The sequence below is a fragment of the Pocillopora verrucosa genome, chromosome 3, assembly GCF_036669915.1.
Source record: "Pocillopora verrucosa isolate sample1 chromosome 3, ASM3666991v2, whole genome shotgun sequence".
Lineage (NCBI taxonomy): Eukaryota > Metazoa > Cnidaria > Anthozoa > Scleractinia > Pocilloporidae > Pocillopora > Pocillopora verrucosa.
In genome coordinates this window covers 28,521,718-28,545,747 of record NC_089314.1, presented here as the reverse complement: position 1 = coordinate 28,545,747, position 24,030 = coordinate 28,521,718, and the positions used below count along the sequence as shown (strand labels likewise).

The 24,030-nt window shown below is 37.6% G+C and overlaps 2 protein-coding genes across 2 annotated transcripts; one reads left to right on the top strand and one right to left on the bottom strand.

Annotated features, from left to right (window-relative positions):
* Positions 1-11,087, top strand: LOC131785733 (b(0,+)-type amino acid transporter 1). Its single transcript, XM_059102670.2, has 10 exons — positions 1-622; positions 4,717-4,842; positions 5,367-5,466; positions 6,003-6,047; positions 6,632-6,755; positions 7,067-7,170; positions 7,521-7,617; positions 8,435-8,590; positions 9,036-9,213; positions 9,450-11,087. The coding sequence occupies exons 1-10, from the start codon at positions 64-66 to the stop codon at positions 9,524-9,526; spliced, it is 1,566 nt and encodes a 521-aa protein (XP_058958653.2). The 5' UTR covers positions 1-63; the 3' UTR covers positions 9,527-11,087.
* A 1,105-nt stretch (positions 11,088-12,192) lies between these two features.
* Positions 12,193-21,921, bottom strand: LOC131785737 (b(0,+)-type amino acid transporter 1-like). The gene is made up of 10 exons (XM_066163366.1): positions 21,299-21,921; positions 18,718-18,843; positions 17,781-17,880; positions 17,618-17,662; positions 17,169-17,292; positions 16,863-16,966; positions 16,516-16,612; positions 15,960-16,119; positions 14,736-14,912; positions 12,193-13,595 (listed from the first exon to the last, which is right to left on the bottom strand). The coding sequence occupies exons 1-10, from the start codon at positions 21,846-21,848 to the stop codon at positions 13,519-13,521; spliced, it is 1,560 nt and encodes a 519-aa protein (XP_066019463.1). The 5' UTR covers positions 21,849-21,921; the 3' UTR covers positions 12,193-13,518.
* Between the last annotated feature and the right edge of the window lie 2,109 nt (positions 21,922-24,030).

Sequence of the window (24,030 nt, the reverse complement as noted above, 5' to 3'; positions counted from 1 at the left end):
AGCCTACACGTGCTTTACTTAAGCGCACCTTTTTTTATTTTATTTTCTGCGATCTCAACCGAGATGGAGAACGGAAATACAGCTGAAGGCAAACCTGCTAACCACTGGGGTAGCGAGGAATATCTTTCTCGTGAAGCCAAGGATAACACCGTCGACAACCTACTTCAAGGTGAAGAAGGAGGACCAGCCGGACAGAAGAGTTATGTTGGGTTGCAGCGAAAGCTTGGCCTTACCAGTGGAATCAGCCTTATCGTAGGGACTATGATAGGGTCTGGAATATTTGCTTCGCCTCGCTATGTCATGGAAAACAGTGGCTCTGTTGGACTGACTTTGATTGTCTGGAGTCTATGCGGGGTCTTAGCGATGTTTGGAGCGCTGTGTTACTCCGAACTCGGCACAATGATCCCTTTATCCGGAGCGGAGTATGTATACTTACTGGAAGGGTTTGGTCCACTGGCAGCATTTCTCTATTCATGGACATCTGTCATTGTGCTAAAGCCTTCGCAAGTTGCTATCATCTGTTTGGCGTTTGGAGCTTACGTGATCGAGCCGATCTTCCCTGGATGTGGCGATAGAGAAGATCTGCAACCTGTCGTCAAGCTGTTGGCTGCGCTTGCTATCGGTGAGTGGTAAACTCTTCGCCCATTTATCTTTTTTTTTTGTCTATCTTTAAGGTCTTAGGACTTATCTTAATATGGTTTTCAGAGCGAACTAGTATTTAAATCCCAAACAAACAAACCGATCGCTTTGTAAACATGTAATGCTAAACAACAAGGATGCGTTCATGACCTGTTGTAGCTGGCCGGTGTTGGTTTCAACTAAATAAGACTCCCGTTGTGCTGAATTTACGCCAAATTTCTTCCACCACGGGATCGATCCACCTACATTTGTTTACCTTTTCGTCATATAAAGAATTTATCTAATCAAAATTTGCTACACACTGTCATGTAACCTCTATAAAATAACGAAAATTGTGTGAATCAACGCGAAATATACTTGAAAAATGCTGTCTTCGACGCAAGCATCTCGTGAGAAAACATCAGTCGAGTTATCAATCACGCAAGAAGTATTTTCGCCTGAATTTTTTCCCAAATAGAAAAGTTGTTGAATTAAGGATGGCATTAAATTGAATTGTATCACTTTTGCAACGCGCTGGGTAGTTGGCCTCGCTTTGTTATTGTAAAATCTTCGTTACTGATCAAACCGCGATGATTTGCATAATTTCACAGACCTTCTGTATCTCTTGCGCAACATTTCAGGTTGTAAGGCATAGCAAAAGTTACTTAATTTTAAAGTTTATTTAGGCCTCAAAACTGTAAAATTCAATTTGGAATTCCTCCCCGACTACTACTAAAAATAACGTTGCAGGTGCAAGGGAAGTTGTTATGATCAACATGTGACAATCAGTCAACCTACGTTGTCATATCACTCGCTACAACATGGTGATTGAACATGTTACCTGTTCCTCTCCTTTGTTTTATTTATCTATTGATTGTTTATTAGAGCAAAATTCTTCCCAAACAGACTGATTTTCTAAGCAAACTTAGCATTTACCAGTATCAGTTGAAATAGCTCGCGTTCTTACGCTCTTTTCATGTGAATTCTCCAAAAGAAAAGCAATAACTTCACATATTTGCACTGCGGTGGAAAGATGAAATTTAAGAGATCCTCGCAGCTAAGAAACACTACTGAAACGAGTAGTTGTTAATAGGACCTGAAAAAAATTTTCAGGCCCGTACGGGATTTGAACCCATGACCTCTGCGATACCGGTGCAGCGCTCTACCAATTGAGCTAACAAGCCAACTGGGAGCTGGTCCATGAATTGGGTCTTAATAAACATCCAAGTGAATGAAGATTTTAGATATATGAAAATTCACATATTTGCACTGCGGTGGAAAGATGAAATTTAAGAGATCCTCGCAGCTAAGAAACACTACTGAAACGAGTAGTTGTTAATAGGACCTGAAAAAAAAAATCGCAGAGGTCATGGGTTCAAATCCCGTACGGGCCTGAAAATTTTTTTTCAGGTCCTATTAACAACTACTCGTTTCAGTAGTGATTCTTAGCTGCGAGGATCTCTTAAATTTCAGCAATAACTTATTAACCGTTTGGGTGAACATAAACTATCTACAAGCCTATTTCTTGATCGCCTGATAGTCTGATGAAAAGCAAACATCACAACGGCGACCATTTAAGCGTCATAAAGATCAAATTTTAGACAGTAATTATTAACCTGGGAGGAGCGCTTAGAAATTTGATCAGGCCATGTAAATGAAGTGTGCTTGCTGGAAAGGGTGACCGTTTTAGATTGTTCTGCAAAACGCGCTGTCTTCGTGTTGGGTACCAAAGATTTCTAGCGGAAATGAAAGAACAAGGGAGAAAAATTGTCTCGAGCAGAGCGCTCCGATTAGCGCTTACAGCACTGCTGATTTGCTGCAAAACCGGGTGGAAATCGGCGGGGCAGATGTGGAGAAGAGAGCTGTTTGCCTTCAGAAACAGATTGGTTTAATGGGAAGCGTGTCCTTAATCGTTGGCACTATGATTGGTAGTGGGATCTTTGCTTCGGCCAGTGGCGTATTTATCAATGCAGGTTCGCCTGGCTTAACTCTGATTGTCTGGGCAGGATGTGGCGTCATCGCCATGTTGGGTGCTCTGTGTTATGTGGAGTTAGGTACAGCGATTCTGAAATCCGGCGCGGAGTTCACCTACATCTTGGAAGCATTCGGTGGTCTGGCTGCGTTTTTGTTCAGTTGGACATCGGTTACACTTCTCAGGCCTTCACAAATGGCCATTATTGCTCTTGCTTTTGGACAGTATGTTGTAGAGCCATTTTTTCCGGCATGTCAAGGTTCGGATCGGCAAGACTTGAATATACTGGTGAAGTTGTTGGCGGCTTTTTGTCTTGGTAAGGACTTCCGACTATTCCTTTTCACAAATGAGACACAAAATTTGTTTTTCCAACGTGAGAGGCGGCGATTAGTCAATTATGTTTCTGAAATTTAATCTTCACGGGGGAGGGAGGTCTTATCTACGCCAGCACAAAAGTTGTTTATTTTGACAAATTGTTCTGTCAATCACCAACACTTAACAGGTGCGCATGGTTTGTCGCGACTTGACGTATTTTGGTCGGACAAATGTTTTTAATAACGCAATGCTCACAAAATTTGTTTTGGGTAAAACTGGACAAAATTGACTAAATAAACAAACTAAGCCGTGCTAAACTTTTCGATCATTTGTCGTGAAAGTAACCACCATTAACTAGGAAGGAACTAAATGTTTTTTTTTTTGTTGCGAAACTTGTGGGTTTTATAAGCTTTTATCCCTTTACACCCTAACATCAGTATGCACATTCTCTACACTGATATCTATACATTTCCTAGGCTGCTGGCAAGGAGAATTTGATTAACAATCAAGAGCATCTTCAGTTGGTGATCATTTCCTATATTCTCATGATCACAAATGAATGATTCAGCAGTGTTATGGTCAGGAGAAACTAGATGCTAGTCACTCTTAGGGTTTAGAGGGTTAAGCGACTTGAGATGAATCCTGGTATTTGAAGTTTGAACCATTGGCAAACAATTTCGCAAGCTAGTAATATGATTCTTAACTCAACTTCTCGATTGGAACGATTACTCAGCTAACCAAGGCTAGAGTTGTCTTTGATAAGTTTAGCACTGCTCATTGTTCTCCGTTTGCGCGGTGAAAATTGTTCACAGCTGTCTTTCCCATACTTCTTTCTCGTTCCTTGTTGAACGCTTCCTCTCTGGAGAAACATCATCTCTTGAATGGCGTATTTGTTTGACAGTGACGTAAACAGTTGTATTGCTGGGTTTTTTTTTTTCATGTGTCCTTTCGAGCAAGATTGCTTGAAGATACACTCAAATATATTGCTTAAAAGGTTCTTTTTTCTTAAACTCCACGAGTACCCAGCAACAAATTGAAAGAATTTGGTTGCATCGGAAAATTTTTGTGTTTGTGAATGGAAGTATCACGATTTTCTCTCGTTGTATCCTAATTTGTTGCCAATCTTACTGAACATGAAAGCCTCGAACTGAAAACCAATACACAAAACCTTTCGAGGATTATTCCAACTTCAGTTGCGCCTCTTGCCCACACCAAAACCCGTTTTTTAGCCAATTACTACCCGCAAGCGCCTACGTGTATAAACACAAGAATCGGAATCATTCTTCTTCCTTAAGTTTTCGAATGTTTGCAATGGCTTTTGTAGTACAAATTATTGTATTTTGTCGCTGCCAATGAGGAAATCCTCTTGGGTTTGCATTTTTAAAAAATCCATTCACGAAAAAAGAGGTTAGAGTCGAAACTCCGTAGAAAATATGTATTTAACTTGTCACAAGAACCACAGCATCTGACCACAATAAAAACTCCGAAACTTCTTAAAATTCTAAACACAGGGGTAACAAATTTGCTCGAACCAAAGCTCAAAATAACTAAAAACAATTCAATAAAAACATGCAACAAAAGTACGCAAAAATATCCACGTAAGTTGAAGGTTAGAGTTCTTTGACTTGATTGGCAAAATTGTGAAATCTCGCTTCCCGTGCTTGAATACAAAAATAATACATCTGAAGAGCGCTGAAGCATTTTGGGTAAGAGAAAATAGCTACAACTCAGACTGTTGGAGAAACAAGCAAATTATTCCTTGATAATAATTTAATGTTTATCTTGTCTAAATTACTCTCGTTTCGTTTCAGGAATCATCATGTTCGTGAATATTGCAAGTGTAAAATGGGCCTCGCGTATGCAAGTTATCTTCACAGTTTGTAAAATGGTGGCTATTGTTATGCTTATTATTACTGGCCTCGTTCGCCTTGGTCAAGGTAAGTTGGCTCATTGGTAACTTGGTCATCCACCTTTTTATGCGCGGTTGGTGTTGCTTTCTTTGATTTCTCATTGGCTGCGTATAATTCTTTCCTTTGTGATGATTGGTTGTTGTTATTTCTTAGTCTCAGAATGCCCTCACAAAAGACACTCTACTTGATCCTTTTTAAAGGATAATACCCCTAAGAGTGACTAGCATCTAATTTCTCCTTACAATATCACCCCTTAATCACACATTATGGTCATGAGAATTAAAACAAATGATACAAATTCTTCTTGTCAGCACCATGGGAGATGTGTATAGAAAGGTTTGGAGAATTTGCATGCTAATGTTATGGTTTAAAGTATTAGTCGCCACTCTTTGAGTAGCCTTCATATGGATTATCGGCTGTAGAAGCCGTTACTTCATTAAGAGGCTTCCGACCAATCAAAACGCTGGTATCTCCTCAATTTGCAGCAGGTTGCCAGCATGTCAGTTGAGAGTATTTACGTCACCTTTGTTCAACGTAACATTTTTTTGCAGGTTTTACTGATAGTTTTGATAACTCCTTTCATAAAACAACGAGTAACATCGGTTTGGTAGGATTCGCATTTTACAACGGACTTTGGGCTTATGACGGCTGGTGAGTTGCTTACTTTTATCTGTCTCTACCTGAGCTTTCCACAGAAATTATACTTTTGAATACAGCACACGATGGCTTTATTGAAACAATTTAACTTTGTTCCTCAAAAAGTTCATTCGTTTGTTTGACAAGACAAAATATATTTTTTATTTCGTTTCCGAAGTGATTGTTGGTCCCCAACAAAAGCTATTGTGATCAACATTGGAATTATACTTTTAGAGGTATATCTTTGAGCTGGATTGATGCCTTCACTTGGTTTGCTTCTCCTTTTGGATTAAATAGCACTGCCCTTCTCAGATGATAAACACACCCCTCCTCGACTCATCGCTGCTCATGGTTTGAGAGAAGTACTGCGAGAGCTTTTAAAAAGTTTTCATTTAAGGGATAACTTGAACTGGAAAACACAGCGGTCGAACGTTAAGCATGCGCAAGTGGTTCAATTTACCCAGCCGCGGGTCAATTTCCCGCGCAAAATTTTAAAGAAAACATAACCGTAAATTGAGTATCTTCTAAGAAAGCTGTTTTGCACTTTATAGGAACAATTTGAATTACGTTACAGAAGAATTGAAGAATCCCTATCGGTAAGTAATTTTTTGTACCTTGTCACTAGCTGTGGAACTTCTGCGCCATCGCGCTGGAATAACACAAATCATTCACTAATGGTATTTCCGTCAGGGTGCCTTTGGAGAGAGGCCTACATTTTGCAACTTAAAAAGCGCAATTTTTGTGAAGGAATACGCCAAATTTACAGGATGATAAAACATCGCGACTTCAACAATCGGGCCGATCAAGGAAGCAATATTTTTATCCCAGCTCTTTTTTTAATACAAGCTTACAGAGCAGTTTTCAGTTGAGTCAAACCAAAACCGAAGTTAATACATCGGCCAATGAGAAGAAAAGAAAATACCTTTAAGAGCCAATGGGAACTCAAAATAAAAAAAACCAAACTGCCTGAAACGCGGGAAAACGCGAGCAACCAAGTCGTGATTAGAGGTTAGTTTTGTATCTGATTGGTGGAGAGATTGGAGCGAGTTTTCTGAACCAATCACAAGGCAAAGTAAAGCAAAACCAAAACAATCCCAGATTGCTTTTAACACTCAATTGCAAATTGCACCATACTCTTAAGGTATTAATTATTAAAAAAAGAACTCTTTGTTGCCTCAAGGGACTTGCCGCTGTCCATATTGATTGGTATTCCACTTGTGACAGTTTGTTATGTGCTAGTAAATATCGCCTATCTGACCGTCCTGACACCTATGGAAATCATGAATTCCAGCGCAGTTGCGGTGGTAAGTAAAGGGGTTTATTTTTGGAAGGTTTTTCATCGTTGTTAATACATTTATTTTCGAGGCATTCAGTCATTGCGGAAAGTAATTGTTATTCCGCCAAAACGGGAAGCCGCCGGCCGCCTGCGCAGCAGGTTCCCGCCAAAACTCTTGAGTGTTGCAGGTACTTAAAAAGAGATACCTTACGTTTTTCTTCTTTAAGCCTCAGATGACTTCTGTTTGATTGTTTAAGGAAAATACGAGATATATCTTGGGGTAGCTCACAAGAGCCCTTGATTACTTGTTTAGTCGTTTATTTTTCTGCTTTATTCCAGACTTTAGCAGATCGTTTATACGGAGTGATGGCTTGGGTCATTCCCATATTTGTTGCCGCGTCCACTTTTGGTGCCGCTAACGGATCTGCCTTTAGCAGTGGAAGGTGATTTTGAGCTAAGCTGCTTTGTTTCGAATATCAATTCCTCTTCAAGAACATTTATTAAATAGATGGTTATCAGTTCTCCTTGTTAAGAAGCTTAGATGTATATCAACCCCAGTTATGCCGATGTGTGTAACTTACAGAAGGCTCGTGATTTACAAACTTTTCTCGCGTTCTCCCAACATCCCAAGAGGATTATTACGCCGGTAATAAATAACGCGGTCTATTGAATAACCAGAATTGAGCAATATTTTTAGAGTTCGTACATTGTAATATGAACTTGAGCTGGTGCAAAGCACGGACAAATACGCGTCAATTTTTTTAAAATACGGTGAATTGATTTCTTTCTACAGACTTGTGTTTGCCGCTGCTCGCGAGGGTCACCTTCCGAAATTCCTTGCTATGATTCATACCAAGAGACACACACCCCTTCCTGCCATGCTGTTCACCGTAAGTTCAGAGCCTTCCAGAAAATAATAATTTTTCTTGCTTACAACGGGAAAGCCTACCAGACGAGTTTCACTTCAACTCTTCTCTCGGCATTCATCACCGAAATTTTTAGCGTAACCTGAGTACGAACCAATAAAACCCGACAAATACTTATCTTTACAAAAAAATGCAAAAACGGAAATTAGCACATTTCTTGATTAACTTACCTATCTAGATGTATGTAACAAATTGATTACATGTTGCCGCGTGTCGGTTCATTAATGGATCACAGATGACTTCAAAATTTGAACAAGTGGTATGCAAGAGCCAGACCAGCGTGTCACTGATGTTCTTACCACATTTTTGAAGTCTTATCTGGTCTAATACTGTACAGACGCATGGCAAAATGCAATCGGCTTGTTTTATATAATAACAAAGCAAAATGTTTATAATGGTGACGTCATCTATGCGTCTGACCTCTAATCGATCATTGGCTAGAACTGATCAATACCCGTGTATAATATTGATTTTGGATATATGAAATTCATATATTTGGACTGCGGTGAAGAAACGAATTTGAAGAGATCCTCGCAACTAAGAACAATACTGAACTAGTAGTTGAAAGTACGACCTGAAAAAAAAAACAAAACAAAACAAATTCAGGCCCGTACGGATCTGATCTGCACCGGTATCGCAAAGGTCACGAACCCGTGTATAGTTCAAACTATCGAATAATTAGATTTTTCAAGTCATCTCTGTTTTGATACTCAGTCAGGTGCAGGTGCCATCTTAAGCTTAAGATTGCATTAACAAGTAGTTCTTTATTTGGTTATTACAGAGTACCATTGCCTGGATTATGTTGTTACCAGACTCCAGTAGCTTTGAGACACTTATTAACTATTTCAGTTTTGCTGCCTGGGTTTTTTACGGTTTTACTGTATCAGCTTTGCTTTGGCTCCGGTACAAAAAGCCTGACATGAAACGACCGTATAGGGTAAGTCACGTGTATAAGATTAGTCAAATATAGGACCGAGGTTGAACAAGTAGGGGTCAGATTAAAGGGGTCAAGTAAAAGCGTTAGTTAAAAAATATATTTATCGGAGGACCTCAAACGTACATAGATCACGTTAGCACAGCGGTCAAACGTAGGGCATGCGTCAGGAGATCAATTTTGGCCGCTTGCGCGCCATTTTCCCGCGTAAAATTTCAAAAGAAGCATTAGAAACAACCGCTGTCTCGCAAACTAATCGAAAGAAACTTGAAACGTTCAAAGAGATTTGTAAATGGAAACACATGTGCAGACAAAATTATAAGTAGAAGAAGGATAAAGACCGCCTGCGACCAAACATGGAAGTAGTGAGCGCTGTAGAAGTGTACATTTTATTCTCGTAAGGTATTAGCGCTTTATCGTTTTGATAACTTCCATTTTTTTATGTTAGGTTCCTATAGTGATTCCGATTCTGGTTTTGCTGGCCTCCATCTACCTGATCGTGGCGCCATTCTACGAAGCTCCTTTGGAGTCTTTCTTTTGTCTCCTCTTCATCTTAGCTGGAATTCCATTTTACCTTGTATTTGTCTATTTCAAGGTTGTACCTCAAAGTTTCTTCAAATGCGTGGGTAAGTTTACTCAACTAAATGCCTGTTTTAAATCTTTTGATTTCAATAACGCGTGACACCCAACCGTTGAGTTGTTTATTTGCGGTATTTGGACACACAATCTGTTCATTCCAGGCAGAAAATAGCAAATGCAGTGCTTGAATATTTATCTGAGTAGCAAGCAAAAAACTAATTTGAAACAAAGAACCCAAAACAACAAAATGAAAGAAAAATGTAACTATTTGCTCTCCTTTCAGCGCGGTTGACGTACAAGCTACAGATGATTTGTGATGTTGCTTTTCCTGAATCGGAGGCTGACATGGTGGGAACATAAACTTCCCCTTAGTGAATGCAAGAATGTTATTGTAAAATCCAACCATCTATTTTCTCGATTAACAAACAGTAAATGTAGATCTCTTTCAAATAGTTACCATTCTTTATCTTCATGCAAATAAGTCTTCTAATTATTATACTTCACAGTACCGTATTTCCTCGATTAAGCGCCCAGGCGCTTATTTGAAATTTCGGCTCACTGGAAGGACGGTGCTTATTATTTGCCTGTTTCGATTCTGTTGCAGTTATTTGAATTTATTTAGTTGAAGCTTGAAAAGGTATATATAAAGTGGAAATGGGAACAGGTTTTCAGTGGCTTATTTACCATTATGGCACAGAGGGTGGGTGCTTCGGGAGAGGGCTCCCTTTAGAGCATGGACGATTATTCGAGGAAATGCGAAATATTTCCTTTTGCAACAAGCGTGAAGATAGAGGTTGGTGTAATATGGGCATGCCAAAATACATCTATGTTTTTACAAAACCGTTTATTCCAAACAAAAATAAAATTATTTCAATGTGCTAATTTATTTCCTCTTCGAAATGAATATGGATATTTTTCTTAATTATGATTTTAGGACAAGATATATCTCAGTGAGATGCATTTACTTACAATATAAGCATATATATGATTATAAATATATGAGTATAAATATCAGTTCAGTTGAAACGGTGAGTTCAGAAACAGTGGTTCTTAGAAACTTAGGGATTGCGTTTCTTGTTTATCTATTCACACTGTTCTTTGTAACCTCGCTCAGGATGGATTTAGATTGTAAGACGCGCTTTACAAAAGGTTCTCCACTTATCGGTCACTTTGGTTTTGAATTTGTAAATGATCTACCCACGAGAGTGATTCACGCAAATTTCATTAATTTTGCTCTTGAATTATTTTTAAGGGGTTATGATCTTTAATAACAGCAACTATTTTTTAGTGTTTGTATCACTGATTGTTTAATATATTGACTTATTACATCCATTTAAACTCACTCATGATCCTTGCAAACTGATTGGCCCTCAGGAATGCGAATTAGTCACAAATCACACTGTTTTTTCCCCTAAATCACATCAACACTAGAAACCAACAACCAATCAGATTTATAGCCTTAGAGGTATTGAGATTATCTATGTTTGCTGGATACCCAGGAACAGTAAGTGATCCAATTATATGATTTTTTTTTATCAGTCAAGGTAAACCGTGTTCTATAGTCACAGGCAGAGCTCTATCAGAGCTCTTCCAATCAGAACCAATCAAGGCTTTGTTGCACATACTTTCCTGCCCTAGGGTGCTGGTCACCTGATTTCCTTGAGTTTTGATTGGCTCATTGCATTGGGTACACTTGTTTTGACTAAAACTTTTGTTTGCAATTCAACAGTTATCTTAACGGGTATTCTTCTATAAATGCGAAATTAAGTTGCACTTGAGTGCTTGAAAACTGTTCCTGTGTTGCAAACTCTAGTTAATCATTTTTCAGATCTCATGCATGCATTCCAACTTTGCTTAATAACATATTCAAACAGACTATATGGGCAGAAATGTAATTGTTAGTGTATTTAGTATTTTACATTCAATAAATAATTTTAAGTGACAAGCGTTTAGCCTTTATGTTGTTTTGTTTCTTTTGAGTGTCTGTTTTAGGCCCACACGTGCATTAGCATATTTTTGGTACCTCTTTAGTCTACGAAACCGAGTAGCAAATGACTTTGCTCCAGGAAACTCATGCCATATTCTTGACCAGACAGAGGCAAAGTTAAAACCATTCTATTTACATGCGTAAGAGTGGTCTTGGTCACTCTTTGTTCTGATTGGCTGTTGCGTATTCTTTTCAAGGGAGAGGGGGTGAGAGGTTTTAGAGGGGAACTTACCATGAGCATGAATAGTCTGTGAGAATTAATTCTGGCATGCGTGCCCAAGGACAAAAAAATATCGTGAAGTAAAATGCTATGTTGGTGTAATTAATAAAATTTCAGGAGAGAAGGCATTGGGAAGGTTGGTAATTTAGTGTTAACAACTGGGTTGAAAACGTAAATTAGCCACCGTAAAGGGTAAAAAAGCTGACGTTTCGAGCGTTAGCCCTTCGTCAGAGCGATTAGAGGAATTGTGGGAGCACAAGTGACAAGCGTTGCCCTTTTTGTGTGATTGTGCAGCTGTGTCAGTACTTAGCAGAGAGGGTTATTCATCAAAGTGCCTCAAAAGTACTTTAAAGCAGTGAGTAATATTAGCTCAGAATGCAAGGAGGTTTCTCTCCAATGCAGGTTCTCACCTACCACCTTTGAAAACGCTCTTCTGTGAGGAAACGAGTTGGATTTGGGGTGAACTTGTTTCACCTTAAGGAGCAAACTCGTAAAGCAGTGGGGTTAAATCTGCAGATTATGCCTTTTGTCGTAATGAGAACTCATGGGTTTTCAAAACTTCAAATTTCACTTGCAAAACTGAATCAGTTAAACATCACTTGCATTATCAAATTTATGAGTTTCTTAGCGCTAATTTAAATCATTTAACAATTTTTGAAATTTCATCTAGGATTCTAGCTGAAACTCATTTGCATTTCCTCGCCGATTTTCATACAGGAGCTAGAAAAATTTTACATTATTTGTGAGGTTTGCCCTATGCTCTTAATCCAGATGGGAGAGGGAGGCTATCAAAACCCCTACATGACAAACTCTCAAATTTTTCAGCATGTTTTATTTTTTAACACTTGTTATACTAGTGTCTGCATTTAACGATTACTTAACAGCATAGTGCACCTAAACTTAAATCCTGCCGAAGGATTACTTACAACTCTTAGCTATACAAGATTCTTCAATAAATCTTTTGAACTTACTCTACTTAGAGCAGGTAAATTAATTCTTATGTGAAACTAATATACATTCATCCCAGCTAAACGTTCTCCACAAAGCGAGATGAGCTCTGATGTGTTACTAACGACTATTTTATAACAGTGGTTTTCTTTAAACGTAAGCTTTTCTTGTGTAGTAATTTGAACAGCAGCATAACCTAACTATCTCACTAAAGCTTCACTACAATTGATGGACTGATCAAATTGCAAAGGATATACATACTTGAAAAAGAACAAGTAAGCACTGTTCTCTCTTTCATACTTTTTCATTCGGAGAATGTTATACAAAAAGTGTAGTGAGGTTTTTTCTAATAATATATGTAAATATCTCTAGATTTCCTTCATATAACAATTTTTTGTTCCAACAAAAGTTCAAACGTTTAACACTACCTGTAACAGGTATAAGAGCAGTTGTGAATCTATGATACTTTTAGGAAGTATCCTCCACAGTTCTTTAACACTTTGACTCCTAAGGGTGACTTGCAGATAATTTATCATAACAATATCACCCCTGAATCAAACATTAGGTCCCCAGAAATGATAAGCAACTTAACTTCTTAACTGTGACACAAGTTCTCTCATCAAAACTACTGATGCATACTGACATTAAGGTGTAAAAGATTAAGAAGTGTACCAGCTGGAAAATAGTACAAAGTAACAGGAAAATGTACTATGGTTCCATGTTAAAAGAAAAAATAGCTAGAGGATTCTCTCCTATGGACACTTCTCATGAATCTTATTCCAGGTGTTACTTGCTAAATGTCAAATCTAATAATATTTATTCTATTCAATACTGAAGCCAATATTCTGCTGCATAAATTAACTAATCCTAAGAATGGTTATGGAAATAAGGAGTGGTATTGCTGAAAGACATATGCCAGGTAAGTGGGCAGGGAGCCATTTAAACTCAATGATGGACAGAGGTACCACAAAAGTAACGTGTGTTGCCTAAGAACACACCACAATGACCCAAGTAGTACTCAAACATTTCAGTCTGAAGATAAGCCAACAAACCATAATGCCATCAGGTCTTCTGTAAATTGCCAAGCAATCACAGCATAGTAGATTGAATAATATGTGAACCCTCATCATTACCAGCTAACCTGCATTTTAGCAATGCCAAAGAAGAAACATTAACTACTGAATAAAATTTCTTGAGTTAGACTTGGACTGGAAGAGTGTCTGGATCCTCAAAGGCCATGTTTCCCACTCGCTGGCACCAAGAAGTGAATGCATCTGTAAAAGTGAGTAAAAGAGGAACATTTAGAAAATATGGATAAGTGCTGGAGTGAAATGATCATAAATGACCATAAGTGACCAAGACAGAAATTCTCATTACAATATCATTACAATACCCAGCAGACAAGTGATCAAATTCTTTAAACCAAGGGTTAATTAATTTTGAGTTGCATTTTCATAATACCTTCAATATAGGTGTAGAAGGCTCCAGGCTCAATTTTTCAAAAAGTCCCTTTTGGCCACGTCAGTTGTGAAATAGTCACCATAAAAAAAATTCTGGTTGACATTCAAAGTTTATCTCAATAAAACAGTTCAATTTGATGGCTGCTCATTTTAGATTTATGCATAATTGGGAGTTATGGAGTAATGAGAGAGAAAAGAGAAAGACGAGTTATTTATGTTAGTTTGTTTGATAATTGTACAAAAGATTGATAAATATTTCATGTTCCTTTTTCTCTTAAAATTTTCTAAATTTGATGGTTGCCAATGTGCCACTTTTGTTGAAATTTTGGTTGCCAAATATATTTATGACTTGCAAAGGCAACCAAAATGGTTGCAGCTTGGAGTGCTGGAGTATGAGAAAAAATTAAGCTCTATAGAGTAGAAAAACATTAAAAAATGAAGGAAAACGGAAATGAGGACAGAGATGGCCAAAGATTGGAAGAGTAATGCAGATTGCCAACAACCATCCTAAAAAACTTGGGCTTCATTTTTCAAAATGGACAACCTGTGATTATAGCCTGTTCAATCCTTTCACTCACAAGATATCAATGTATAAATTTTCCTTTTTGTCTGCTATGTATTTCTTCTACTACAAATAGTGAGAGTTGGGATTACATCAAATTATACCACTGTCTTTGTCCATCTGCCTGAAATTGTGCTGATATTGCACAGAGAAATTACTCATTGGTTGCTTCTGGAAGTGAAAGGGTTAAGAAAAGGTGAAAAATTCAGTGTTGTGACTTACACTCACAGAGTGACACTAAAATATTCCAATGAGTTAGAGAATGAAATTTAGGAGCAGAACCATCAGTAGTTTTTTTGCACAGCTGCAGTAATCATCACATCGGAATTATAATACCTGCAAGGAGTACAACAATTCAAAACAGTAGTTCCTCAAGAAGATGAAGCCTTTACCTGCAGCATCGAGGATGAATTTTGGGGCAACATCACTGCCGATAAACAGCCAATAAAAAGGAAGACCTGCTACGACGACCGCCAGAGCAATGAGTGATCCCCAAGGATCAGTTGTGATCGGAGCCACTACCAGGTAAATAGAGGCCAGCAGCATTGAAATTGGTACAAGTAAAAAATCTGAGAAACAATAAAAAGAGGAAGAAAATTAGTAAATTATGACATTCACTTCTCAAAAGCCCTTTTCTAAGTTTACACAAGTCAGAGGTCTGGTGCTAAAAATTAAGGCTTGAGAATGAGGCTTAGTGTGAAGTGGCTCTCAATGGTATGAAATATAAAAAGGCTGTGCTATTGAAAAATTGACGCCCACCCAAGACTTCTCAAAATGCAATGTGGGCTAGTAAAAAAATTGTTTGGAAGAGAGAGGCATTCAGTTAAGTGATATAGGCAAAGGAAAGGGAAGAGTATATTTGATACAATGAACAGAAAATTCCCCCAAGAGTTTTTATTTTTTGCACTGTCAAGAGCAACTTTGCTCTTAGCCTCATTCTTGCACCCTAATTTTGGCACCATATCTCAGACACATGAGAAGTAGGAAATGGGCTGTTATGTGTTGTAAATCAAGCCAAGAAAAAGAATCATCATTGTCTCATATGGTTTATTCTAGAAATTGGCCAATAAGGGGCAAATGGGTCCTACCAGTAATTTTAGGGGGGGCTTTTTTCAATGCTGTCATCTTGAAACAATTCAGGCAACTGAAAAAGCCTGGATCCTTGGGTCTATTTTTCATTCTTATTTTGCTCCCCATTTGATGCTGCAACATAAATTTTATGCGGCACTTCTTTCCAATTTGTGGAAATCCTGCAAAGCTGCACTCTAGAATAAACCCTGGTTACAAATATGAGATAAACACCTAGTGAGAACTCAGAGAAAGACAAGGTGTCTAAAAACACTAATATTTGTGAAAGGATGGCTCAAGTTTATAAAGCAATTACAAGGCTTTAAGACTATGGTTTACTGCCAACAATTATTTGATACCCTTTCTGAAAGTCCAGTGTAAATATAAAACTCCCTGTGAACCGAACAAAATAGTTGCTTTGATAGGAAAAATAACCACTGCCAGACCATTATAAAAAAACTCCGAAAATAAACTAGTTTTGCTTTCACTTTTTTCTAAACATCTCACTTATAGAAGTTCTCCTCACTTCCAGGTGTTGATAAGTGAGCTTACCTTGTAGGGTCTGTTCATGTTTGGTCTCTTGTATCGCAACCACAGAAGAGCAGCAAATGTTCCCCCATAAAACAGCCATGCAGCAAAGCTAAAGAAATCCACCAAACTTGAAAAGCTGCTTGCTTCTGGAATCAACATGATCACAGAGATGAGAGTCTGGTGGAAATAAAGAAAGTAAAATTTAAGTCATATAACAGAAAAACAACAAAATAATCTGACTTGTGCATATGACCAGGCAATGCAGACAGTGAACAGGAGAAGGAGGGCTAAGCTTCTTTTCAGGTTCCCATCCAGGGTTGGGAGCTGGATGCCAGCTGGATCTTGGCTGGCTATTGCTCGGGAAATGAAAAAGTGTACTCTATCCTTGAGCTGCCTCATTTGAAATTTTAGCTGGCAGCCTAATTTTTTAATACTACAGTGACTGAATAGAGAACAGAAATTGGTATTGCTTCAAATTCTTGTTTTTTTGAAACTGAGAAGTCCATAAATTAGAATTCTTGCTACATTCATGATAAGGCTTGTGTTTAATAATGAAACTGCTGATCCACTCACGGTAAAAAATAGAGATGGGAGAGGGGTAAATCTTTTAACATGAATCATGGCCAACAGACGAGGCATTAGTCCATCTCGTGCAGCAACAAACACCAGCCTAAAATAAAAAATAGCATTTGCAAGGTAAATCAAGAGAAGTCTTAAACCAACAGAAAAAATAGCTTATTGTTCCTCCAAAATTGCCCAGTTTAATGGTTCATTAGGAAATAGATTTCTTACCAATCAGAGGGTGGGTTGTAAGCCAGTTATTTCATGACAACACATGTCATTTGAATGAAAAACTGTCAAAAAACAGTTGTGCAAAAAAAGTAGTGTAATTAAGTTGTTTAAGTACAACTGAAACTTACCTCCCACTAGTAAAAAGAAGGCCATTTACAGCTCCAAAAGTTGAACATGCAACAAAGACAGGAATTAGCCAATTAACTGGACCAAGGTACAAGTTTCCAACACTCTATAGAAGCAATATAGAAAACATCCTAACATCAGTAAGCATAATCTCCATACTGTTCTTTGTACATTTCCTAATTTGCTACTGAGGAGAAGGTTTAGAAGCAAACAATTTTGAAAGGAGACAAAATAACATCCAGCCTTTGGTCTCAAATGAAAACTTTTGTATACAATAAACCATTAAAATCCCTACACATAAAACTTACCACAGCCACTGCATCTGATGCTAAGATACCAGATGCCCCCAAGACCGTAATATATGCCACATTGACCAACAGGTAACACACAGTTGTGAGGGAGATACCAATCACTATTGCCCTCGGCATATCCCTGAAAAGTACCATTAAAAGAATGCCATACTGATCAATTCAATATAATACACTTTATGTTTATGTTTATCGATGTTGAGCATAATGTCACAATGCTTCATTCGTAACACTGTAACAAGAAAACATGCAAATTTGGTTGCAAATTCTTACATACTAGATGTTTGCTTCTGTAGGTTTCTGTATCTGCATTTCATTTTATTTTGTATTTGAAAACTTGAAAACTATCTTCAAACTAGGAGCAGAAATTTGAGCCAAAGCTGTACCTGGCTGGCAGTAACTTTTAGGACTGATAATTTGGAACTGAGAAACATTCAACAAGCACTTACTTTTCTGGGCGTTTCATTTCCTCTGTACAGTAGTTGAGGTTGTTCCTTTTAATTAAAAAAATATCACACAAATTAATGTTAGGTCATTAAACTCAATTTTTAGTACAATCACATGAGTTCCAATTAAGTTTCTTATAATTTGATAAAAAGCACTTCTACTCACCATCCATCGTACGCCCACAGACCCAAGTAGAAGGCCATACCAATCTTTCCAATATTTGTTGTGGAGCCTTCAAAGCTGTTTTTAAAGCTCTCTGTCTTTCCTAAATGAAAACCATGAATGAAAGTTTTAATTAAGACCTGAGATAATTGTAGCGATTTAACTTAACAGTTTGTCCTATGAAAATACTTGAAGGGGAAAAGGTTTTTAACCCTTTCACTTACAGGATCATGTTAGTAACCCTCCTTGCTGTCTGCCTCATAAATATTATGATGTGAGTTGGGAGAATTTGGTATTGGATCAACTAACAATCCCCTTGTTGATATTTCTATTTTTTCTCATCACTTCTCTGCCTGATATTGTATTAATAATGAAAATGAAAATTCCCTCTCGGTTACTTACAGGAGTTAGAGGGTTAAAAATATTTCCTTGAGAGATATTTAAATTCCCCACTCAGTTTTAGCACATTGAGACCTGATAAGCTATATTTTTAGATTTGGTACACAAAGTTCATTGCATGTGTTTTGATATCTACACATTTGGAATTATGATTGATTGTGGTTGAGATTCTATCTTTACAGTGTGTGTCTGCACATCTAGTTACTAATTTTAGGATGGTTCACGATAAGGTTTTTTCAAAATTGAAGTAATCAATAATGACCACAAAAGTAGGGCGTGACAGGGGATATTTTAAAAATATATGTCTAAGTATTTGTGCTGTAAGGGAGTATCTAATGCTGAAAAAGATATATGCTAAATAACATTTAGATTGTTTCACATTTTCACCAAGGTCTGTATAATTTTGACTTAAAACAAGGAAGAAATTTTCTGCCAAAAGGGAGCCACAGGCACCCCAGGAGCTCCTAGTAATGCTCCAAAGTGACTTTGAACCACATGAACCAATGTGGACAAGAGGTGAAACATCCTGCTTCAAACAAACCTTTTCCCAGTTCTACAAATCCAATGATTGTGATCATTACAATACAAAGAAGCTTGGCATATGTGAAGATGTCCTGTATCCTTACAGCCCATTTTACACTCCAGCAGTTTATACCCAAGAGGATCACTAAAACCAGGAAAAAAAAACAAAAATAAAAATATTGAATTCTGAAAAAACTAAAATTTTGAACTAAAATTAATAATTTGCAGGTCTAAGTTTGCAAATGAGGGTTGCAAAGATCACAAGAGAAGATTGGAGTCAGAATCTATCAATTTTTTGCACTTTTTTATTCCAACCAAGTATCAGCATAAAATAACAGTTGTTGTATTCAACTGTCAAACAGGAATCAGCAAAGTTACATTATTACCAACATTAAAATAAGAAAACTTGAGACATTTAGGTCTAAAAAAAAAAAGGAAAACTCACTAATCTGTAAGGCCTTATTCCTGAGTCATAAGATTTTCCCTTGTATTTTAACAAAAATAACTGTTACTGACAGTAAATTACAGTTTCTTCCCCTTCTTGTACCCACTCTCTAAGTATTTGCTGGCTAAGATTGGCTTTTAAAATAAAGGGGCGCAAAGACTCCCACACCAATTCGAACTAAATTTGTATCAGAAGAGTGCAGAAAAAATATCAGAGCACAACTGAACTATTTCAAATTTATTTAAGGGTGCTTTTGATTCTCTGGGTATATTTTTATTGCTTGTGAGCCACAGATTAATCGGAAAATGCTGTGCTATGTCAGCAGGGAAGTGAGACACCTGGCTCATGATTAGCCATGGATTGATAAAGATAGATAAATGAATGCGGCAGTACTTTTTTACAATTTGCTGTGTTGATTTATTGATCTTAATCAAATTCTGGTCAATTGTCAACTTTCTAGAAGCACGTATATGTAGATTACTGAAACCTCAATATTATTTATCACTTCAGCAAAAGATACAAAAACTTATATTTATTAGGAGGATATTGAAATTGGTAGAATCCAGTCATAATATTATCCTCTACCAATAAAACTACAGTCACATAATTTGCTTATCTTGGAAATGATACGCCTGCTTCACTCTCATTTGGCACATTTTTTAGTTTCCTTTTAAGCCTTATGTGTGGACTTCTAGGAACTAACCCCTACTGTATATGCATTTCCCTAACCGCCTTTTGTTATAGACTTTGAATGCTTTGTGTTTGAGCTCAAGGGGCTTTTCTGCCATTGTATGCCTCATGCTTAAAGAAAGTCCAACAATCATACCATGAGCAAAATGAAATACTAACAACAAAATGGTATTTTCTAGCAAATTTCACAGCTGGAAAAAGCCTGAAAAGTAATAAACTGCAACTGTTTTCAACCCTGGCTAAATCTATAGATTGGCAATTTATTTCTGTCTTTTAATCTTTGTGGTTTTTCATACAATTAATTTATCTTAGCTCTAACAATTTTCTACCTTTTGAATCAGTCCCTCTTTATTGATGAACAATCTTTTAAAATTGTTTCCCACCTTCAAAATGATATTCTTAAATTTTACACCCTGAGCAATATATAGGAAGAATTGGCAATTAATTGAAAAAAAGCCAATGGTTTTTTTACCATAATTAGAGCTTTTTATGTCTAGGATATCTAAGCAACACTGAAACGTTAAAGTCTTGATATATTTTAAGTTTCCTTGTGCGACCTTGAACAGCCCCCGTAGAGCAAATTGCTCAGCAAGGTGCACTGATATTTGGGAAAATAGAAATAGGTCCTTTTAGCTTAATTCATCAAATTATAGGTATCCAATTTAGAACGTGTTGTCTGATATCAGAAATAGTAAAGTCAATTCTTGAACGATATCGAAACCGCGGTTTTCATATTGGGTACTGTAACAATTCATCGTGGAGGTCGAATCATAAATTGGAGTCCAATTAAAATTTTCAAGGATCGATCTTAAAATTTCTTTAAGTTGCGTTCACGTTGCTCTCAATAATCCAACATCAACTCTAGAATGTCCCTAGCGACGAACTTACATTTGGAATAAATGAATATCAAATTACTAAACATGGATGATGCAATGCAATCGCGTGAACCGCCAACCTTTGATTTAAGTTTACAACTATAACCAAAACAAGGCAGAAGTTCTCCTGGGATTTCGAGACAAAAAAAATCGATGAATTTAATTACATGTTCTCCCTACGAATATCAGGCGACAATCATTCGATTGACGAAATTCAACTGCCATGATCGAGAACGAAAAATCCAACCACGTGCGTTGGCATGCAACACAAATGCTCTAAAGGAAGGATCGCTTTGTTTTCGTGATGAAAGATTAAAATCAAAATCTTAAGTTTACAGGTGAACGGCTTCACACCAGTTTTAACTAGCTTTGCGAGTTTATAAACAAATTTCTAGTTTCGCTTACAAAAAACGAAATCCCGCCAAAACAGGACACGTACAACCACGCTTTGAGCTGAAATGGTCACAAGACTGATTCTACGAATGGAAGCACCATGCGATTCTCCTTTCTTGGCGAGTAACTCGAAACAAAAAGATTTTAAACTAGGTCAGCTCTTAATGTTAAGAAGAAAAAAGGGTTTAAAATCTTACCAAGACAAGAACAGGCCAAAAGCTTCATGAGGTACGCCGGGGCTTCACAATCTGGGTAAAATGGCTTCGAGACGTATTCAGCAAAAGTGAGAGCGATTATGGCTCCTGATGCCGGCCGTATAATTAACACAGAGGTCCAGGCGAACAAGTAAGCAGGGATCCTACCAAATGCCTCCATAAGATAGGAATATTCACCACCGGATTTCTTTATACAAGTTCCCAACTCGGCGTAACACAAGCTTCCGAACAAAGCTAGCAAACCACATCCGAGCCAAATCAGGAGAGAAGCACCGATCGAATTTGTTTCCACGAGGATACTTGTTGGCGATACAAAAATACCAGAACCGATCACTGTGCCTACAATAAGGCCCACTCCATTGATAAGAGAGACATTCTTTCTCAGTGCAATTCTCTGTTCGCCATTCTCTTCCTCCAAGAAAGGCTCTTTAGTCTTATCGAGGGAATTCGACTGGTCTAAGCTCTCGCTCGAGGTCGATTCGTTGGCAAGCTTCTCACCAATATCAGAATTAACAACGGGAACAGGAGGCATTGTAGAAGATATAAGAACAACTACGATCAACTTCTTTCCTAATCTCCTCACTAGCGTGCGTTTCAGAACACAACTCAATGAATGAACATAAGGAAAGCGCGCCTTTTCAAGTTCGATAGCAAAACAGTGATGGTGATTGGTTAATAGAACAAAGAGAACTTGTTAAACCAATCAAATTTGAAATAGAATGGCGCCAAAAAGTATTGCGTAAGTTATAAAGAAAACACGAGCGCAGCACGTGGAGCGGTATCGACAGAGACTACCTCCAGCTGCAAACAAGTTGATAAAGCTGGGTTCAGTTTTAATATTGCATGTCATTAGGATGTCAGGAATACAATAAACTAATATTGTAGACCAATGGATTATAGATATACACATTAGACGAGGTTAGCGGCTCAATATTGTGCGATCAAACGAAGAAATTAAATCCCAATTTACTTAAATGACTGTATAATGGTCGTAAATATAATATGTCTCGTTCGAATTGAACAGCGAGTACTAATTTCAGTTTAGTGTTCCATGACGGTCACCAGCTGCCTTGTTTCAAAATGAGTGGGCTACTGATACTTTAAAAATAAGTGTAGGGCCCAATCGCAAACGTTGTATCTTTTGAGGGCGATAGCCTTGGGTTGCTTCAAGTGATAAGTAAAGAGCTTTTCAGTATCTCAAGAGTTCAAAATGTTATTATATCTAACACTCATCTATTAAAACCGATGAGAAAAAAAATACTTTTTCTGAATTCTGCTGAATTATCGTTGGAACCCTGACCAAACGTGTCGGAGAAATTGACGAACTGAAATTAGAGAAACTAGAAAAATTAGCTAACTGAAACCAATACAAGAAAATAACCGGTATCCGCGTTTACTTAACAATGTGATATCAAGACCAGCTAGCATGGTGAGTCCGAAATCGAACAAACAAGGTTTTGCCCTCAAGCGTACCCGTTTCTAGAAAATATTAATATAATTCTTAGCCCCTAAATAGAACACATTAATTGGTGGTTTCAAATGGATAGTATAACCTTTGAGCTTGCCACCATAAAAAGTAAAAAGGACTTCATATTAGCCCTTAGGAAGCTAAGCAAGCTTTTACATGAGTCCCACATCTTTTCTGATACGTTAACAATAAAAAGAAGCTGTGTACCGCGAACATTTCACTTTCAAGAGAGACATTTCACTTCCACTTCTGAGAATTTGATGGTAAAGCAAACAATATCCCTTTAGATATTTTTCTTTCCTCGTATCACCTTCTTATTTGAAATTGCATTGATATCGTAATTAGAATTTCCTTATTGATCCGTCACTTCTTGGATTGAAAGTGTTAAACTGATGCAGACTCAAGCACCTCCGTCACAGGATATATACACACGATTAGGTTCAATCCTGCGAGGGTCGCTAAACTATCGTAAGCAGATTAAAGGTAACTTTTGGTTCCAAGCCGAAATTAACGGCTGAGAAGTGAACGATGAATGAAGGAGGTAAGTTTCTAGAGAAACAAAGCGCTGCGTCGGTGGGAGAGTATAACAGGGTAATTTAGTATTATCAACTGAATTGATAACGCAGATTAGCCATCGTAAAGAGTTTAGAAGCTGAAGTTTCGAGCGTTACACCCTTCGTCAGAGCGATGGGAGGAATTGTGGATTGTGAGAGAGTTTATATGCAGAAAATGGAGCTACGCTATTGGTGGGAATATAGTGACGAGAAAACAAGAATAAATTAGTTGAATGAAAAGTGCTCGTTGATATCGTGGGGATTAAGAGTGCCGACTTGAAAGGTAAATTTTTTGTTCTAGAGTTTTGCCGCTTTCCGAACTGCCTAGATGGAGGGAAAGGCCTAAAACTGCCTTATGCTGCTTCGAATGTTAGGGAGATTAAATTGCCTAGCGATTGATTTGGATGCGCGCTTGTCATTTCAGTTTCTACTTCGCGAAGGTGTTCTCGGAATCGGTCACCCAGTCGTCTTCTTGTTTCACCAATGTATAACTTTTTGCAACAAGTGCAAGTTATACAATAAATGACATAAATGTAATCTTTGTGGATCTCTTGGGTCCCGATATTTTCTCTACGTTATGAATGAAAGGACAACGCATCGTGAACGAGCGCATTTGAACGTTCCAGGTTGGTCATTGGTTTGAAATGAACTTCCAACCAAAAAGTTGCCTGTATTCAGTTTTGTCACGTTTG